Below are 13222 nucleotides of genomic sequence, written 5' to 3' on the forward strand. Positions count from 1 at the left end.
TAAATATTCTCCTTCCTGCTCAATATTAATTCTCTGTATTCCCCTTCTTTCTTTTCTACAGATATCATTCTTTTATATCATTTATCTCTCATTTTACTATTCCTTGCTTTTCCTATTATATCATGCTAAATATTTACTTTGTTACCAAATCTTTTCTTTCACTTTATCTAATTTAATCAAGTGTATCAAAGAATAGATTTATTTTTAACAACTTCATGGTTTGTCTTTTCGCCCATAACAGTATGGTACATCTGGTTTGGTATGGGCTGCCCGGAAAGGACATGTGGACTGTGCGAGACTTCTCTTAGAGCATGGTGCTAATGTTGATATGGCAGGCATGGTGAGTGAACTCAAATATAAGGAGAAATACAAAGGAATATTTAGCAGTTGGTGCATTATTTTTTTTATTTTTTTTCAATGGTAAGAAAGAAGTGAGCTTGAAAGGAACTAATGACATGGTGAAAACAGTCTCTTCTTAGACTTTCGTCTAAAGATCAAATATCAGCTACGGAAAAAGATGGCAGTGTTGGGTCATTCTTAAGGCATTTCTAATTTAAGGCGAGATTTAAGATATCATAAGGCATTATTCAAGGGTCATGACTTTAAAATCGTCAAACCAAGAGGGTGCTTTAGGCAAGAAGATCAACAGGAACTGTACATGCAGATCTATAGAATACTCTGAAAAGCAAAATGTTTTAATTGAATCATGAGGGATAGATTGTATCTTGTGCATGATCTTAGAACCTTCATGGCTCATGGTTAGTTGATTACTTGCGTGGGACTTCATTGGGATAAATGGTTTTTGAATAATTCACTGAAGCGCTTGTTACTCCATTACTCTGACGACGACTTGCGGCTAGGGATTGAATAATGGCGAGGATGACTCCATCTCGTCTCTTGCTGTCCTGGATTCACCAAACTCCCAAATCAATCACGGCTTGTAATTACCACCAAATTACTCCCTAACCAGACTCAGTGTGCGGTCTGAATGAGGATGGGTGTCTGTACTGTGGCTGTAGTGTGAAGTGATTGGGTTGTTCACACCATTGGATGTATGATGTTTAGTCTACAATATCAAATCATATGGGAACTTCATTGTTACAAAACATAAAAATACATAGTAGGATAACAAGTTTCAACACACATGGCTTATTCCTCAATTTGTATTAAGGAAGGTGACATGACTTCTGTTCTTAAAGCAATTAATTCTTTTCCACATTTTTACAAGGATATAAAAATGTGAAAATTAAGGTACGTAGTTATATGCAGAGTTAAGGATTAGGATATACATGTATAGAAATGTTTAGAAAAGAGCTTCATGATTGGTCTAAACTATCTTGAGGTCCTATTTTTTTATTTTACTTTGTAACCTTTTGAGAAAAAAAATCTTGTGGTCCCAAATGCTACTAACTACCTGTGTGTACATACTCAAATCAAATTCACATGCATATGGGCATCTTTTTGCATTAAAAGTTCCCTCGTGAAAATACATGTGATGTGATAACAATTAGGCAGGTCAAAGCTAGAGATTCTGTCTCATCCTGCATAGGCATTTATAGTACCTAATTTTTGTCTCCTTTTTCCAATTCCCAATAAATAAAGATAACGTTTTGATCTCGGGCTTCAGAGTTCGTTGACTATGTTCACATTTTCAACTTGACTTCGTATGGTGTGAATAAGTATTTATTGACAATGTTGACCTTGAGGAAGGAAATGTGAGTATCACCAAATCAACTTGAATACATGATCATCATATACATGAGGCATGAGTGAAGTATAGCCCTCAACAGGTATAGGCAACCACGGTTGTTTATAGCCGTTCTGAAGTGAGAGCCCATCGACATACGTTTAAAACGTGCAGAGAATCGTTAAGATGGGGATATGTCAAATGTAAGTGTGAACAAAGCATTGTATGTTGAAGAACAGTGTTACTGGTTGCAATTATGATGGTGATAACTCTTCTTAGAACCCTACTTATTCAAGGTCAGGAGTTAGTTTGCATTTCATGTTGTAGAATTGAAAGAGACAAAGAGGTAATATGTGGGCAGCATGATGTATGTATGTTGCAAGGATGACGAGGGAGCTGTTCGGGAATTATTCTTCTTAATTAGACACTCAGACTGACACCGCATTGCTTTTTATGGATGGGTTCTTAAGAGACATTGGGGCAGCCAAAGTGGCACTAACTGTTGAAAAGTGCAGTGGTAGTATGCATTTTGGTAGAGAAGATGATTTTTATCTTTAATAAAACCTTTAGATTTTATTTTCATCTTAAATTATTGAAAATTGTTTAGGGCTGAGTCTTTTTTTTTTGGGGGGGGGGGGGGGAATCGGTGGATGACTGAAATGAAGAAATACATAAAAAATTTAATGTCACCAATGACTATGAGAATATCAACCACCTTAAGATCAATATTTCCTTATCTAGAAATCTTTATCAAAACTTTCACATGATACTATATCTCAAATCACTAATCGACCAAGTAGAGCTCCAGAAATGTTAGTACTGAGCAGGATATTTTCAGTTTTCTTGTTGTAACTTATTGTCCCCTAACATTAAATCCCAGAGTGTGGGGGCTACCATTTTGTTCTGTTTGCGACTCTGAGTTACTGAGTACCATTACAGAATTGCGGCAGAGTAAACCATAAGTAACTAAAGTTAATGATGCTTAGGACTTTAGAATTCTTAGATACATCAATCATACCCTTTATGAAATTGTTAATGATCTTACCTTCAAGTTATTTAGTAGTACCTTTTGCAACAAACTCAAAATTAATACACATGTGAAGAAGTGAAAGTGCTGTCGGTGTCCATCCTTTTGTAAGTCGAGAAAGCTTTGTCCTTGATCTAATTCCAATTTGCAACAGTCACAAACGCCTCCTGTGCCCGAGAAGATGCCAATGTAATAAACATGTAGAGCATGAAGCGAAAGTAGATTCTCATTAGTTTTGATGGTAGGAGGGAAGGGGGTACATGGAGGGGGGTAGATGGAGGGGATGGGGCATAGACGGACGGAGTGGCATATTTCTCCTATCCAGGGCAATGTTTCATGAAGCAAATACTGATTTTAAATGACAAATGTTATAAGCTACTGAAAATCCTTGCATCTGATTGGCTGAAAGCAAATTAGTCAGTGAAAATCACTGACAAAAGTTTCATGAATTAATAGTACTCGCCTGGGGCCGGTAACACAAAGCTTAGCAATCATCATAGAAGAATGAATTTACGATTGATTGCATTGACTACAATTTACAATCAATCGTGAAAATCAAGCGTACGATCAGTCACTAACCTTTGTTTTACGGGACCCTGATCTATTGAACAGATGATTGAGAGAATTCATGACGTTCAGCATTTGTCCTCTCTTTCTTCCATTGGCATGTAGACTAAAGTGAATCGATTTCACTTTTAATTTGTTCAGAGAGAAGAAACAGAGAATGGAGTGGGATAGGCAGGCCTAGGTGTATCATGTTACTACCACCTAACCATTTATATCTCTGTCTAATACCCTTATCCATCTATCGGGATCAAGCGATGATGCCGACTTCTTATTATCAGTGAATTCTTGCATTTGCTAGTCAGGCTCTATTTCCTCCCAAGACAGTTTATTGGAATTCATTCTTTTTCCGACCTGATTAGGAATTCTAAAGTGAATTTAGCTGAATTTGGGAAAGATAGGATCCAAACTGGATTCCTGGCATCATCGTACAATGTCACGTGTCTATGGCATATTACAAGATTTCTAACCATCCTTTCAGTGCATTTCAAAGGGGAAAAGGGTATATTTTTAAATGGCTAAATTATATACTGTTTAGTTCTTTTAAACGAGTTTGAGACTTGGAAAATATAATGCAAAGATTTTTCTATATTTCTTTATAAGTCTTGTAATAGTACACAACTTTTTTTAAATCTGCTTTACTTCCCCCCCCCCCCCTCCCCGATTTTAAACAAAGAGACAATGAATACACTCTTTGTCTTGATATAGTTGTATAGATTAATTATATTTTAATGATAAATCATATGAATAGAAAATAATCAATGATCAAATATGATATTGTAATGATGAAAATAACTTTTGATTTGTTCCAAAAATTTAAGACACATATTTGATAACATGAGTATCAAGGACAGTTGTGCAAAAGGACAAGTTATGTACCATGTATTGTCAATATCTTTCTTCTTGCCGTCTAGTAATCTAGCGCTTTTTAGCATCAGAGAGAGAATAAAAAGATTCAAAAAATAGGTTAACAAGATAAAAACCCTTGCAACGACCAAGGTGAAAAAGCATCGATAGGCATTTTAAAAGGGACACTTATCTTTTGATGGTGGCGAAGAAACCGAAACCTGCGCTACTTTCCATCGTATCCCACAATTCATCGATCGATGTGAAAGGGTCATGGAAGGGATTGGAAGAGTTAATTTAGATTCTTAGATCGGTATTGAGTTTGGGACCCATATGCTGGTCGCACCCAAGAATGCATTAGCGCTCCTCTAAATTATCACTTAATTCCTGTTTAGCCTCACTGATGTATGCTTATGAACTTACTAGCTGTGTCCATTCCTTTACTGCTGCATAATTCAATACAGTGGTATGTATGGCAGTGTGTAGTATGTGATACCATATATATTTACATACTGTCACCAAGTCAATTTCTTTTTATAATAACTGAAGAGGGTTCCCATTGCTTTGGCCTGATATTTTTCCAGGCTGTCTTATCCATTGGTAATCATGCATTATGAAGTGTGTGTGTGAATGGATGCAATTTTCTTAGTAGTATCATTTCACTTATATCAACAATATTCACCCATTTGCATGATGGGTGAGCACACTAGCAATGTTAACACACCTGGGCATAATAGATTGATAAGTGCAAGCCTATGAACAACCTGTGATCCTATCCATGTAATTTTGTAGTAGATAATGTACCTTGTGTTTCTAGTGTGAACAATCCTTCTTGACTTGGGAAGCAGCACGTACACAAAATAGCATACTTTACCAAATGGTTAATGCAGCAAACATACAGCATCATGACAAGTGCCTTCATGCAATCAATTATTTTTGTGAACTTATTAGCAGTGAGAACACTGCCATAGATCATGTTTAATGTTTTATAGTAGCATAGTGTATAAAGTTGTTTTATTTTGCAGTAATGTATCATTACCATGCAGTGGGAACACTCCTACAGTTCCCATTTGCACAAACACCTCAGTATGAACCCCTTATGTAAAGGGGGGTCAATACATGTTAATGAGTGACATCGATGATATGATGGATAGCTCTCAATCATATTTACATTCTGAAAATCATTCTGTCTCGTATTCATAGCCTTTCAGTGTGTTAATGCTAAGAGTCTTTACTTTGTACTTTAAAAAAATGGGCTCTTTTACATAAAGCATAGTGATTGGTTGTGGGTTTAATTTCTACGATTGATTGCATTGATTATTGTGTGTGATCGATTGTAAAAATCATCCCCATGACCACTCAGTAAGCTTTATGTTACTGGGCCCTTGAAAGAAACATTTAGTGACCTTGGTGCTGTTTTCACATCTAACAAAGATTTAGTATGTGATCAAGAAATGTTGATGTATGAGACCAATTAAAGAAGACAATGAAAGTCGTCTTTATAGGCAGATGGTCTACATGTATATGGACTTCAATGATAAAATTTTAAAGGGAAGACTACAATATTTTTTATTTTTTGGTCCTACTTTGTCAGATAAATGTGATTAAGTTCTGCCACAAGTATAATAGACAATATTGGACAATAAGAACTTTGTTGTAGCCAGCTAACTTTAGCACAGATAAGTTAGATAATTATTATCAGCTAATCATCTATCAATCTTGTCTCTATTTTCAGAATTCCTGGACGGCCCTGTTAGTATCTGCAAGGGGAGGTTACATGGATGTTGTTCGGATGCTGTTAGAGAGACATCCAAACATCAATGCTGTGGATAAGGTCAGTATGTCTAGAACTTCCTCTGTTTGTGAAACTGGGCCCCTAGGGTACTCATCCATCCTCATAGTTTACTATGTAATGTGTTTATTACCCACTTGGTCTTCTGAAGTTATTACAAAACAGTATCCAAAAGATTCTCTCCAAACTTTAATCTGTTTGACTATCTAAGCAGAGGACAGTTTTATATCTGATCCTTAATATTTCTTAAGCCCAGCTGATATGGTGGCCTATGGATATGTCCACATAATGTTCATGGTAGTACAGCCCTCACATTAGTCCAAGTGGACAAGATAATCGTCTTACCTTCCTACTCTTAAAAGTCCCCTATTACCAACAGTGGTTCTAAGGCAATTTTTTTTTTTCAAGAACAAATTTCTTGCCCCCCTTGAAAGCTTATCATAGGGCTACAATTGTATTCATAATGCTGTGGTAATAGCTTTAAATATGTCATAAAAGTGACTGGACATGTTTGCATAATTCTTTTTTCTTCTAATGATTCTTTTAAGCTGTTTGCACAAATAGGTATTTAATCTTTAAATTCTTGCATTAGGATGATATACAGATAACACCAGCTTCACTACTAGTCTGTAAAAAAATCCTATCATCTCTGCTCATTTGTGAATCATTGTACTAATAAGTATTAATAGCTTGGTTAAGAAGCCTCCTCTGAAGAAATAGATTAGTGGCACATCTTTGTGGATGTCCCTCTTTTGAGATTGTGTAGTGAGTCCTGTGTATTCATGACCAGGATATTCTGGGCAAGGTTTTAAAAAAAAGAACCCGGAAGCAATGTTTTCTTCAGAGTCTTGTGCATCTGGTTCAGCGTTGGTAATAGTGACAGTGCTTTATCAGGCACGTTCTATCAGATCTTTGTTTGGTTTTGAATAAAGTGGATTCTTTTAATAGCTTGTAACAAGAAATGGGTCGTGTGTCGCCTTCCTATTCCTGTTTTAGAAGGTAACTATCAAACTTGCTTTCTTTCTTTCTAATCTTGGCCTTCTTGACAAGTCTCAAATTTGTCTTTCAAATGAAACCCCATATAAGCACTCAACAACTTCAGTCATGCCCTAAGCACACTTTTATGCACAATCAAGAACAGAATTAAGCAACTGAATGCTATAACCAGCTCATCTCTCTGGACACCTCCATGCCTCCTATACACATGAAGGTTCATTCCAATGTCAAGTCTATTCTTGTTTGTTCATGCAACTTAACACTGGCCAGTCGGTATCTTCAGCGATGCCTTTGGCTAGCTGAGTGTGTAAACAAATACTGAATTAAGCTGCAAGTTTCAGGGGCACAGGCTAACCTTGGCAAGCTGATGGGAGGGAGATCTGTGTGAACGAACTTTGAAGTGTGTATCTTTCAACATAACTGAGGCTTGCTTGACTTTTGAAAGCTCAGTGGTTGGAATGTTGTTGAAGTGCTTTCACAAGAAACAGTGATGAAAGGAGCAGGTGTATAGCTTTCAGAAGCACTTTAAGCTTGAACTTGACAAGGATAGATTCAGGAATCCCTTATTAGATCTCTTTAACAATCTGAATGCTTCTTGGTATTTTGATTCTCTTGATTACTATAAATGCGATAAAATATGCCAGAGAATATGAAAATTTCTTCAGAAAAGGACTTTGTTCTTCAGAAAATGACATCGGCAGGATGGAGAAAGATAAGTGTACTTGAGATGTTGACTGCAATATACCGAGTGCTCTGTATTCCCCTTTATCCATTCTTAATGCTCCCTTCTGGTGATTCAGACTTTACATGAATCCATTGCACATTCCTTATCATGTTTTGACCATCCATATCTCTTGTCAAGTAATCATTAGCTAACTTTCATCATGAATGTGGATGATCTTGATAACTTTAAAACACATTTAACTTAAACTAAATTATAATTTGCATCAGTTAAAAGAAAGAAACACAATAAACAATATTGTGAATTATGTATGAATTTTACACTCTTTCTATGCTTTTTGTCTAACGTGCACATATCCACTCCAAGGAATGCTCAAGGCACCTGACATTATGAATTCAACATAATAAACAAGTAAATTAGAATAATTAGTAAAATATAAAAATATATAATCATACATTAATAATAATTACATTTAGTTTCAAGGTTATGAACTGAGCAGTAGGTTAGAAGCAATATCTTATATTTAATGTGTTTTAAGTAGTTGGGTAGTGGGGGTCGAACGTACAGATTTTGTGACGAGTCGGGCAGCCATGATTTGAATTTTCTGTAATCTAGGAATTTGATACTACTAGCTGTTCAGTCGTTTTGGGGGTTAGGTAATTTCTTATTGCTCGGATGTTCCGGAGATAGTAATTAGCAGACTTAACAATATAAGAGATGTGAAAATCAAGGTTATGGTAGAATTAAAAATGACACCAAGATTTTTTGCCTTTTCAGAAGGAATGATGTGAGCTGAGCCGACCTGTATGTGACTAATATTAGTCTTTGCTAGTTGTTGCCTTGAGCCTAACATGAGAAATTCTGTGTTATCATCATTGAGTTTAAGAAAACAATCATTCATCCACTTCCGTATGTCAGAGATGCAGTCCCATCATGAAGTTGCATGGTATACATGTTAAATATTAAAGTGGGGGCCTATTCTGAGCCTTGCAGAACAGAGAAATCAAGTTATACAGCTTGTTTATTATTATTTTACTGGAGCTTTTTAGCAATTTGTTAACTTATCTGGTACAGAAGTAAGGAGAAAATTTACCTTTTTTTTTTAAATTTGATTAAACAAATATAAGTTTTTGCAACATTCACATGCAAAGGGTTGAGACTGTATCTGCCCCTGACAAAAATTTGTCTCCTCCCTGAGGCTTACCATAGAATCAGAAAACTTCCCTGATGCCCCTCTTTGGTTTACCATAGAACCTGAGTACCTCCCTGCATTACTCTCATCCAATCTCTTCCCTTAATTGAGCTCATTCCTACCACTTGTCATCGCTACGGTGTCTATTTCATGGCAGAGGAAAAGGTTGGATGACCTGAAAGCATCTCAAAAGCCTCTGGAGATGACAAGTATTGTTATGATTTGATGGTGCGCTATGGCAACAGAGAGTGCATCCCTGCTATCTGTGCTGTTCATGTCGTTCCCTCTGCTTTCATGCTGAGATGCATGGGCACAATTGTTTGCTCTCAAGCTATTCATGTTGATTAATTTTCAGAGGGGGTTCTATTATGTGATTGCACAGCCTAATGTTTGCAGTTCCATTTATGAGTCAATACAATGTCATTGTGACAGATCTTACATTTGTTCTCATCCGTAAGTTATCACCCCACCCTTATAAAATATTATCCTTTTTATGATTTAAACTTAGATGTTTATCTTGTTATTTTGATATTGTTCAAGATGTTCAAAAGTCATTGTCAGCCATACTTCCATCATTATAAAGCAACCCAGCAGAGTTGTCTAGCATTGTAAATTTGCATTTGCAGTAAGCGTAAGAGATGTACACCCTCCATATTTTGAGAATCACCCATTGAACATGCAGTACATATTAATGAAACTAAATCTAAGAAAGTTATCAGTTGCTCCCCTCTTTTTCAGATTGATTTGCTTTTAAAATGCTGAAGCTGCCTCTGCATCGGAACATACATGTAGGGTTATTTCATTCTTTTTGCCTTCGATGGCTTATCTATTGTATCATCTTTGTTTCCCATCCAGGATGGGCTGACAAGCTTGTGCTGCTCTGCCATGGAAGGACATACAGAGGTCACTGAACTTTTGCTGAATTCAGGTGCCTATGTCAATATACAAGACAAGGTGAGTTTTTTTCTGACTGGAAGATTGAATAGTCATCAAATAATTGATAAAGATATATTGCCTCATTAGAGAAAAAGATGAAGGCCTAGTTAGCATATTCAATTTTATTTAGTGCCATGAATTATTTTTTGTTGAAAAATACCATGAATAAAGGAAAGAAGAAATAAAGGCCTTTATGAGTATGAACATGAAAGCCCAGTTATTTTTTTTAATGATTTTAAAACAAAAAGGTGAACTTTAATGTTTTTTGTTGCCACTTATCTGTTTCACATCATGTTTTTACTCATTCCAAAATAGGAGGCATAGCATTGACTTTGTGAATAGATTATTATGGTTGTGAATGTAAACTTGAACATTCCAATTTTTTTGATTGATGAAATAAAATGAACATTTCCTCTTGAAAATGATATGGAATGTTCAGGCAAAGAGTTTAGTATGAAGGAGTGCTTTTATACTGACAGATTTGAAATTGAAAAGATCGGAAATGCACCTGTTTTGATGATTTTGGAATGTTTGAGGAAAAGGCTAAGAATAGAGACATTGCTCTCAAATTGGAGACCTAGTTCTGATTGTGATTAAACCCTGTGTGATTGGGAAGATGTTGTTTGGAGGGTAGAGAATGAAGCAATTTCTCAGATTTCATTAAAGCTTCCTACGGTGTCAAATGTAATTGTAGAGCCTTAGTGAATGGGGTCTGAGATTGGATCAGAGTGGTGAGAGGAGAGAAGAGAGAAAGAAAGAAGAAAAAATCCTAGGTAGCACAATGAATTTTCAATAATGAAGAAGGAGGAAAGATTTTCATCGTTGGTGATAAAGGGGAAGATTGAGAGCTGTGGGGGAATGAATTAAATATTATAAAACAGCTGGATATATGTTATCTGGATATTTTTCCAAACAAAATGGAAAGAAAATACATACTGAAGCAAACATAAAGGAAGAGCCTATTATATCAGTGGTCATGTCTGAGATCAATCCATTCATGAACTAAACCATTGAACCTGTTCACATTGCTCTATCAAAACAGCAGAAAAGCAATTCACAATACAGCTCCTGATGTGAACATTCCACCCCTACCCTAATCTACAACGATGCAATAGAGGGCCCCCTTCTATGGGTGTTTGCCCTGCCCGGATGCGTGATAAACTATCAGAAATCAGACACCGGCGGCCATGCTATATTCTAACATCACAAGCATAGGAGGGCAATGCGGTAGGCATCTGATATGCAGTCAGCTATTAAAGAGACGCATCTCGTTTCAACACGCCTTCTCTCCTCTCAAGTGCTTTGCAAATTCAGCAACCAAAAAAAAAATTCTGCTTGGTCTTCAGAGTGCCCTTCTGGATGAGGAATAGGGGTGCCACTTCAAGTGCATCAATTGTGGCTACAATTTGGAGGACGGGCAGACGGACAGGGGTCTCATTTCTCCCAACCATGCCATATTTGTGACTTCTGCAATCGTTTAATGAAAAATTTATTTATTGCCCACGTCAATGGCCTAGTTAACCACTATTGCCTCACAGGATTTTCACAAGAATACTACATATAGATGGTAGAGAGTTTGCAAGTTATTGCTTTGGGCTGAAATACATTGAACCAGAATATTAACCAAAGTGTGCACATAGGCTGACGATGAATGTAAAAGTTATGAAAATCACATTCAGGGTCAGGAAAATTTTTCTATAGGTTTGGACCAAGATTTTGCTCCCTCAAAATTTCACCACTCAGTATTAAAATAAAGTATAATGATTTATCATAAAGTTGAATTCAATTTTGATTCTGGATGATGATCACTGAAGTCAATCTTTCAAGTCATTCCTATGATAAATTATTAAATTTTTGGACTTTCTCATTTGATTGGAGATTACCTATAGGCTGACTTATCTTCCCAGCATAGAAAGTCCATGAAAGTCATTATTCTAATTTTATCGCCCTTCCAACAGACATATAGTTTGTTGCCATCTTGGTTGCGAATTTAGACAAATGAATTAAAGAAACATCTTTCTTTTGGATGAAACCACCCACAGTAAGACCCCGTGAATAATTCAAGGCGGTACTTGAGAGACATACGATTACCCTATAAATTTGTTTCATGTTTCAGCATCTCCCTCTATCACCCACTCAGAAGCAGTTTATGGTGGGATTACATTCCATAAATGGAGGACACCGGGTACTTGAAATCCAACCGTTGGTTTATGTACAAAAGATGCTTCCGTTTCTCTTACTTAATAATCTGCAGTTACCTGTGCAAAGAAATACAAGAAAACCTTTTTAGGAATTATTTCTGGAGAATAATCAAACTAATTTGGTTGTGCTATAAGCACAGCATCCAGATTAGTTTCAGAAAGGGAGTGACCTAAAAGACATCAAAACAATATTTTCAGATTTTTGAACAGCTTACAAACATCAGTGGTAAATGGATAATAATTGTTTACAAAGTCTGGAGAGGAAACAAGACTATAAGTCTCCTGGTTATTTACTGGCAAGCATATATACACAATGCCTTCATTGCAACCATGTACAAAAGGCACTTCTTTGCAGAGCAATGTTGGTGACTTATTTAAAGTTATAATGTATCTAGCCTATAGCAAGCGATCGAGCCACTGTGTCAATTGATTGACCTTTTAGTGATGTTTGATTGTTCCTCCTTTGGTAGTACTTCCACCAAATGTTGCGTAAAGCTTTTTCAGACTATTACCTCCTTTGAATGCCAGACATCTGGAGAGGGAGACCGGAGGAAACCTGCATCACTTCACTCCATCTATACACCTCTCTGTCTCTTGTTTCTCCTTGGTGCTATGTTGAGATGAGAGGAAGAGATGTGGAACGGGCAGGGGTTGTATTCACACTTGTTCCTAATTCAGAGGCACAAAAATGTTCTGCTGATATCAGGGATCTGTTTTATATTTCAAAAAATAATAAGAAGATTGATTGCAATAGACAGGTCATTAAATGTGCACAATATGCCACATCTCCACTCCCTGGGGAGTCCGTATGAATATGTGAAATATGACATAGGAACAAGATTATCTCCTGGGTTTCAAGTGGCAAATATTGATCAAAGACTTCCAGAAGACAGCAATGCATTTTCTTGAATCAAACCAATAAACTTTCATTTTCAAGTATATTACATGTACTCTTTGACAATAATATCATTAGTTAATTCACTTGTTCACACTTTACATGTGACATGAAATAACCTTACAAGTATCATTCTTTTTTCATGGTTAGATTACCTTTCCAGCTCAATAAAGAACTGGGGCAAAGTGTTTCATGCTTGATAATATCAAAGTCTTCATATGTTACAATGTTTCAATCTTAAGATGGTATACTCTGTCTGCATTTCCCTCATAAATGATACATGTTTACCAGTGTCATTGGATATCATATCAGTGTTAAGTAGGTCTGCCCTTGTGGAATTGCATTGCCATTTCAGTAACTTTTATTGTATCATCATTTGATTGGATTTAGATTAAGAGCATGTC

The 13222-nt window shown here is 36.3% G+C and overlaps 1 protein-coding gene across 1 annotated transcript in view; it reads left to right on the plus strand.

Annotated features, from left to right (window-relative positions):
• The window catches only part of LOC129260842 (kinase D-interacting substrate of 220 kDa B-like), a 50022-nt gene that overhangs the window by 10972 nt on the left and 25828 nt on the right, over window positions 1-13222 (plus strand). The window contains exons 5-7 of the mRNA XM_064114508.1: window positions 242-340; window positions 5860-5958; window positions 9642-9740. Of these exons, the coding sequence (XP_063970578.1) occupies window positions 242-340; window positions 5860-5958; window positions 9642-9740 (297 nt within the window). The remainder of the gene's footprint in view (window positions 1-241; window positions 341-5859; window positions 5959-9641; window positions 9741-13222) is intronic.

Source organism: Lytechinus pictus, unplaced genomic scaffold (genome assembly GCF_037042905.1).
Source record: "Lytechinus pictus isolate F3 Inbred unplaced genomic scaffold, Lp3.0 scaffold_19, whole genome shotgun sequence".
Classification (NCBI taxonomy): domain Eukaryota; kingdom Metazoa; phylum Echinodermata; class Echinoidea; order Temnopleuroida; family Toxopneustidae; genus Lytechinus; species Lytechinus pictus.